This window comes from Filicampus tigris, chromosome 19 (genome assembly GCF_054856515.1).
Source record: "Filicampus tigris isolate MCC_2025a chromosome 19, RoL_Ftig_1.0, whole genome shotgun sequence".
In the NCBI taxonomy this organism is placed as follows: Eukaryota; Metazoa; Chordata; class Actinopteri; order Syngnathiformes; family Syngnathidae; genus Filicampus; species Filicampus tigris.
In genome coordinates, this window is record NC_141235.1 from 6,630,619 (window position 1) to 6,638,913 (window position 8,295).

General features: G+C 40.7%; 2 protein-coding genes across 3 annotated transcripts in view; one reads left to right on the forward strand and one right to left on the reverse strand.

The window, feature by feature from the left end:
* mapk8b (mitogen-activated protein kinase 8b) overlaps positions 1-8,295 on the reverse strand; it is a 55,493-nt gene that overhangs the window by 10,337 nt on the left and 36,861 nt on the right. The window contains exon 13 of one of the 2 annotated variants that reach the window (XM_086015818.1): positions 6,889-6,922. The exons of the other annotated variant lie outside the window; for it this stretch is intronic. Coding sequence (XP_085871944.1) covers positions 6,904-6,922 — 19 coding nt within the window. The 3' untranslated portion in view covers positions 6,889-6,903. Of the gene's footprint in view, positions 1-6,888; positions 6,923-8,295 lie in introns of those variants that run through there. 2 annotated transcript variants of the gene reach the window in all.
* On the forward strand, positions 3,515-4,441 carry lrrc18b (leucine rich repeat containing 18b). The gene is made up of 2 exons (XM_086017269.1): positions 3,515-3,772; positions 3,975-4,441. The coding sequence occupies exons 1-2, from the start codon at positions 3,515-3,517 to the stop codon at positions 4,428-4,430; spliced, it is 714 nt and encodes a 237-aa protein (XP_085873395.1). The 3' UTR covers positions 4,431-4,441.

The window sequence follows — 8,295 nt, forward strand, 5'->3', positions numbered from 1 at the left end:
AGTTATCTCCATGCTGGCATCGGGTGTGTGGGCGGGCAATGAGAGGGGAGATAAGTATTAGGTTTAGTTTACTGACAGTACGTCTTCTGAAATATTTACAAAAACAGAAGCTGATGCTCACGTGCGCGAGGCGGCGCCGAGTTTATTTTCGACGGTGATTGTCTGACAAAGCTCCCGATGCTCCTTGCGTGAGGACAAAACAGCGGACACATCCCCTCACTTGTAAACAAGTGATGTCACTGGTTAAAAAGAGGAAAGCAAAACCTATTGTTAGAGACAAACCGGCTGCATGTCTCAACAACCATTGTGTCTCATGTCATCTCCTCCCATACACACACCAACAGCATATCCTGTGTGGTTGCACAAATGCACTGCTTGAGCAGACAGAAACCAACTTAATGAAAGCGTAGAGCTAAATCACAAGATGGAGGAATGAGATACAGGCTTCAAATTTGGAAATGGACAACAGAATGTCCAGTAGAGGACAATCCCTTCACAGGTCTGAGTTCCAGTGGTGAATTTGGGTTACTTCCAGCTTCCTGATGTAGAGAATTATGCATACTAAATTGTGGATAAACTGTGAGGTCTTTTTTTTTTTTTTTCTGAAGGGGGTGATTGCCTCACACTTGGACCCACATGAAGTGATGAAGCATTTCACTACGAAGATTTATTTGTCTGCCATTGCTATGATCTGCTTTTCCATGGATCTCAAGGCCAAGTAGACTAAAGAGAAACAGATTGGCTCATGTCGACTCCGTAATATCAGTGACATCATACGCACGAAGACTTTTTGAGCCAAAGTAAAAAAAAATAAATTTTTTTTTAAAGTCTAAGTAAGATGACTGAAAGACTTTATGAATACCGGCCCATCTTTTCTCGACATTCATCACAGGCAGGAGTTGACAACTCCCAAAGGAGGCCGTTCCAATTTCCTTCCTTTATAAATATTTTGTCGGCAATGGTCAGCATTCCTGACTGGAACGCGAACAAGCGTCCGCAAAAAGGGATGGCCATCTGAAACCGCCGGGACTGAAGCAAAGACAACATACCAGGCATATAGTTTGAGGGCGGGAAAGCCACAACCATTTTGAAGCTTGGACAAACACATAAAGGTCTGCGTCCATGGTGCCTGCTTCCCTAAACATGTCCAGCAGGCTGTAATTCTTCTGCCCACTTAAGTTGTTTGTTTGGACTCAAAAGGCATGCATAATAGTTACAATGGCCTTGTGACCATTTGTGGAGTCATTCATCTTGATGCTGAGTGGAATAAGGGCTCAGCAGTAAGATTTATCATTTTATTTTGTGTGTGTGACTGTACAAATCTGATGTTGATAAAATTGTAAACAATAACTAATGTGCTGTGTATTGTGGCAGGAGAGCTAATCGCCATTATTAATCATTGTTTACTTGTTGACTATAGTTTCGTTAAACAACAAATTTATAGACAATAATATAACAATACACTGTACAGTACAAATCAAAGGATGGAAAATTACTTGATCGGTCAGTAAAAATTAATTTGCAATATCTTTTTTTCCAAAAAGAAAATAAATAAATCACCACAAATGTTAGGGAGATCAATTATTTTTGCAAAATGACCCAAAAATGTAATATTTCTATTTTCACTCATGGCTATGTTGAAGTAATTGAGGTAAATTCAGTGGAGGTTTTTTTTTTTTTTTTTACGCATAAAGGCATCATAATAAACATTTGTTTAACTTGTACAGCATGTATGGGTATAAAAAGCAACTGTCTCTGTGAAGAGCACACAAAAAGCGATTTGGTAAAATACATCGCCATCTGGTGGTGAGATGGTGTCACTGTGTGTGTCACGTTACGTGCTCCGTTTTACTCCCAAAATGACAATGGCGTCACAAGCTACGATTTACGTCAGAGCAAACCGCCCACCTCAACATGTTGAATAAGGTACTAATACATTTTAGAATTGTTTTTCGTGTTATTTAAATATTTAGATAGGTTCATCCAGCTCTTCGGTAGTATTGTGCATAAAGTGAGCAATGGACATGAATGAACATTAACAGCAATTAAATCGGTACGTGTCATGTAAATATGTAACATTTCTTGAGCAAAACAATTAATCAGCGAGGGAAAATAGCATACTCTACACTTAAGGGACTGTAACCTTGTGTAAAATTAAAAAATAAATAAATAAATAGTTTTGAAACAACGATTACCAATCAAAAGTTTGGATCCACTGCGTCCAAACTTTTAATTCTAAAGTAAGTAGACCCTAGAGGTAAGCCGTCAGAAAAATATTCGTTTAAGTACAAATCCTGAAAATATGTACAGTATTTGTATTTTTACTTCTTTACATTCGAACCCATTCTGAAATGTGCAACGTTTTCTTAGTGCCCGTGGACACATCTAGAGAAAGCCAGCGGTATGACGTCATACAACTAAAGTACTCAAGGTGACTCTGAATTAAAAACAATGGATGAGCACAAAATAACGTGACGTCACCGGCGGTTCTCACCTTCCCCTGCCTTTAAGCACATCTACTTAAAGTTGCTTAGTTTGTCTATAATCCTTAGTTTGGCGTAAAATGAGTTACTAGTACTCTTTAGCCACGTGAGCCAATATTTGGAGGACCAGTCAATGGGCAACAGCTCGAATAAAAAGCGGACGGTACTGTGACTATCAATTATTTTCGACTATATTATGAACAACGCTTAAGTTGGCTCTACTGTCGCGTTCCACCCTACAGGTCCGCAATTGCGCCTTCTCGCCTGTAGGTAGCAGTGTTTCCCACAGTTGGCATGGGGAAAGACGCGGGGGAATCTCAATCTCCAAAAAGTGAAAGAGTAAAATGAAAATGATCATCACAAATAATAGAGAGAAAGTAATACAGGGCGTGCCTTGACACAAATGTGATATCTGCACCTGCAAAAAATAAGTACCTGTAATGTCGCATCAGCCTAAATAATTTAAGAAGGTGATTTATTTAATTATGCTTAGGGAGTCTTTTTCTGGCCTTGTTTTAAACTCTGTATAATTGCAGTTGATGTTGGCTCAAATCACAATTTTTTTGTTCAATGCCAGGCAAAGCATTTGTAGGAATCACATTTGTTTGGTCCGCGCAAAGCTGCAGAAGACTGCAAGTGATTTCACGTGAGTAAAATAATATGCAATAAAATTCCCTTTTCCAAATCCGCAACTGAATATTCAGAGTAAAGGCGTCAATTTTTTAAACTACAATTGAGTACATTTAAACTTGTAACTGTCGTGTTCCTCAATGACACCTGCAACAGTTGCTAGGAAACACAAGAAAACAAATGCAATATTTGTTCAGGTGAATTCAAAGGCGCAGAGGACTTTTTTAATCACATAACTAAAGGTGTTTTTTTTTGTCATTTGTAGTTTGGCAGCTGAGTTGATGACACTGACCATTTTGGACAATCGGAATCCAATTTAATACTGGTAAGAAACCTCTTGAATCCATTTCAATGCACACAAAGCTGAAGAGTTAAATTTTTGAACGTAACCTTGCAGAAGCATGTTCAAGAAAAAGAAAGTCATCATTCCACGGAGCAAAGCATTCACCTCCGGCATGGCCCTGAATTGCATTCAGCTGACACCGGGTGGCAGAGCGCGCCTCAATCTCAGTTTCAAAGAGTTGGACGCAGTGCCAGACAGCATCCAGAAGCTGTGCCGAGTCGATGAATTGAACCTGAGCCGGAACCTCATCGTCAGCCTCCCTGATTTTATTCATGAGTTCACCAACATCACAATTTTGGACCTGCACAGCAACTATGTGAGTACAACTTGCAGTTTATGTGACGGCATGCAGTATATGTACGTGATCGGCTTTACCCTATACTCACTGTAAAAAAAAACAAAAAAAAAAAACAATCATTCATCGTGGAGTGTAATCATCATAATTGAATTTTGATTAATTACACAGCCCTAGTGCTCAATCATCATTGTTTTCAGTAACTTTCTGTTTTTGAGCGCAGCTGGAGAAGATCCCTCGGACCATCGGCCTCCTAAGAAACTTGCTCATTTTAAATTTGTGCAACAACCGTCTCACGCAAGTCCCCAAGGAGTTGGGCCTGCTGCAGAACCTCCAGATGCTCTACTTGGGTCTCAACCAGCTTCAAATGCTCCCCACGGCCATCGGTAACTTGAAGGAGCTCGTCTACATGGGACTTTCTGACAACAAATTTTCTTCCGTGCCCAAGTGCCTCGCAAACCTCCAAAAGCTGGAAAAAGTCAACCTGGACAGAAATCCCTTTCCCCCGCCACCGGACGAGAAAGACGTCATCCCCAGAAAGTTTGTCCTGGCTAATGCGTGCGACCTATGTGAAGACTGCCTTCATAATTGCAGAACAGACAGAAAGAAGCTGGTGGAAGCAATGCAAATTAAGGAAGCCACTGCTGGGCATGTGCCCCGTGTGGAGCCAGTGACCTAAATCCAGACCAATAACGTTACGCAATACAGGTTCGACCGCAGCGGTTGATCAAGAAGTTGCCTGGTTAAGGATTTCTTGACGAAATGCAAAACATAAAATGCAAATTGTGAATTATTGCTGGCGGTGCCTGCTTTTCCCTGACCTCAGACAACCCTCAAACAGCAGCAGCAAATCCATTTGTGTCCACTAGAGGGCTGCAAAGTCTTCTGGTAATAAAGGCGACTCACTGACTAACGCTGAAAGAAAATTAATCCAAATGATTGTTTTTCCTAGGTAAAAGTACAACTATATAAATCCATCTCCATGAATAATTAAATGATAGCTTCATTGTCAAGGTGGTAAAAGCAGTGTCTGATTTGTCCTCCCCCTCGCGCCAGTTTCTTGTGGCGATAAGACTTGGAAAAAGGGCAAATAACCGTTTTTTTTTTACCCACAGGGCTGAACTAAGGAGTGCTGAGTGGACAGAAATAAGATCTCATCAGATACAGTCATTAAGATGCAAGCCGTCTGATATTGACTCAGCCGAGCTGCGAGTCTGACCTTTGTTCCAGTGAAACGTGACAAGTGAGGCCCGCGGATCGTAAAACGCTTCCGATTTCATGTACTTTGATTTTTTTTCCCATTTCATTTAAAATTCATCATATTCAAAATATTCCAAGCCAGCTCTGTCCATATTCCAACTCGAATACAAATCACTAATAAACCATGACCTTGGTTGACCCTGCAACCTTTTAGGAGGCCCTTTACAATCGAATGCTCATTGCACAATACATGCACCCTGCCAGCGCTATTGAAAATCAATTCACAGCGATACACACGCCAATAAATGGACTGTCTTTTTGTTCCTCCTTACTTCCCCACTCAGCTATTCCATTAGTCTGCTCTCCATCCGCACTGGCTTTCTCTCACACTGTGTCAGTTGCCTAAATACACACGGGCAGGCAGGATGAAGAAAACTGCAGCAGCAGCCAAGCCTATGGCCACAAATAGAATTGAATTAATTTTAATTACCCGGCTTTTTTTTTTTTTCCCTTATCGACTTAGAGGCCAATTGGACTGTAGGAAATGAAACGGGAAAGTGCAAAGCAAATGCAGCACAATCTTTAAGTTTGCTGGTATGTCGCTACAAAAGAGGCACCTCCATTATTTGAAGGGGATAAGACACATTAGCAAGCTGTTTCTTACACATTTTGAAAACAATGCAGTTTGATAGCCATTGGCAATTCTTAACCGTTAAAGTGGAAGTCCAGCTAAAAATTATCTTCACAATCATATGTTCAACGCGCCTCCACACGGCATTTTGCTTAATATTGGGTTTGTGGAATATGAGCAGCAAAATCCACCCATTTTTAGCCATGTCAGGGGGCAGCCATTTTGTCATTTGCTGTCGACTGAAAATAACATGGCAGTTGGCATCACAAGTGACAAAATGGCCGCCCCGTGAGATGGACAAAAATGGGTGGATTTGACTACTTAATCCATATTCCACAAACACAATATCAATCAGAATGCTGTGTTTAGTTTGACTAGTGCAGCTGCATTGAACATCCATCCATCCATTGTCTATACCGCTTATCCTCACAAGGGTCAGCTGGAGCCTATCCCACAGCCTTCAGGCATATTGGAAAAAATAAATAAATAAATTGAAGTTGACTTCTCCTTTGATGTAACTCCTCATTTGTAAATATTCTATTTTTGGGCAAATTCGAAATCTGATTTGTGAAAAAAACCCAGTTATTTTGTGTTTAATCCAGTTGGTTAAATGTGTACAATTTCCCAATGATATTGAAAGGGTGTTTTAAAATATAGCAACAAAAATTTAGAAATGCAGTCATTTAGAAGAAACACAAGCATTAGGTCTGATCTAAACTAAAGGGGTGCGGATTATTTAAACATCAAAAAAAGGCAGGGTGCTGCCATCGTCTGCTTATCCTGCCGGCTCTCTTCATCGCGACTGTAGATGAAGTCATGACCATGTGCTAATTGTCAATGACAGAGGAGTGGGGTGGGGGGGAGCTAAAAGGGGTGAAAGAGCAACACCTGTCTACTTCGTGCCCTCCTTAGTCTGTCAAACTACTCGCTTAATAAGACATCATATGACTTTCTTTGTCCTAATGGCAACGTGAGAGTGACAGGGTGACTGGGTGCACATTGTTTGTTTTGCCATTTCAAATTGCATCAGTAGATTGATACAATTTTTATTTGGTATTACAATATAAGGAGTAGGACTATATAACCCCATCCGCACTGGCCTGTTTTTTTTTAAAACAGCCCCCCCCTCCCTGCTATGATGAAATTTTAATCATCTTGCATTTTAATATTTCAAAAGGTCCTCTCAAATTCAGTGATGTTATTCGGCTTTAGTAGCGAACAGATAACGGAGCAGGTTCTCGCTGTGTTTGTGGGTCAACTCGACAGCTGTTGCTTAAGATCACCTTGAGCTTTGGCAGTCTGAGAAAAAGCAGTTGAGTTGTCAGTGGAGATGGAGAGGTCTGGAAAAAAAACAAAAAGCCTGTTTAAGTTTTTGAGCTGCACGCTATCAGCAGGTTTTTGTGCGGTCCTCCTTTTTCCCCCTCAAATGTTTCCACTCGGGATAAAAACAACATTGGGTTGGGTGGTGGAATCACAAACAGCTTTCAGTGCCACACCCTGGATGGAGTGGTCACACGCCTTTTACTAAGAAAAGCCACAGACTGGCACTAAAGGCTTTTTATTGTCCTTTTCAATCCTGCTTTACTCACTTTTTACTCTTTCAGGTCATGTGACCTCTACTTGCTTTCGACCTCATTTGATTTGCTTTTGACTTTGAGCCGTGCGTGTCTTCCTTTAAGATGCTTGTTGGCTTTTTTTTTCGGTACATGTATGTCAAAAAAGGGACATGCATACCCACATTAAAAAAAAAAAAAAAAACATACCCCTCCACTCCACCCTCTCAGTTCCTCCTTCCCTCTTTGCTCTGTAATAAGAGCAGCTGTGGCCGCTCTGATTCAATTGCAGTGCGGGACTGATGGCTATTATCCAGTGCCGAGTGGAGCAGGAGGGAGACTGGCTGCTGCTGTGGCACAGCTGCGCCTTCAACAACACGAGAGAACTGACTTGAGAGTCGTAAATGTAGACATCCCACGGGCAAAAGTATTATTTTTTTTTTTAAATGTTGTGGGCGGGGAGTTTTATGGGAATAAAAGTGTTTCTTTTCATCTTACATTATTATGTGAGTGTGAATGGTTGCTTATCCCTGTGATTGGCTGGTCACTCTTTTGCTGACTAATTTATATTTTAGGGGTAATTTTAGATGACAGGTTACAATCATTTGAGTAATGCAGAAATCCTGACATGCTAACCTTTGCTCGGCTGTCTGCTACATTGCTAGCCTGTATAAACTCACACTATTTATTTTCCACAAATGTTATTGCATTACAGTTGAAGGATAGGACGGGTCAAACACAGGATAATAAATGTAGGCTCCAAATCAGAGCATTGATCCAATTTGTATACTCTTGAATGCTTCATTAGGCACGCATTTAACAATGTAAAAAAAATCCGATCCAAGAGCCTTATCAAAAGACAGAACTCATTTTACATTATGTTCTTCAACCCTTGACACTTAGAGAGACGTGTAATTGGGTTATAGTGCTTGGTTTGGTTTCATTTCTCTCTCTCTCTCTCCTAAAAAAAATCGGGGCTGTTTTTCCTCACTTGCAACCGGGGCCTTAGACGCGCTGGAAGAAATTATGAACAGTTCAAAAAAAGCTGTCAATGTTAGCACAATATGATGAAGCAAAAACATGTCAGAAAAAGACTAGTAGAACATCAGAATGTTATTTGTGTTTAAACAGAGGCACTTTTAAAGGTGGCAGGGGTGTGC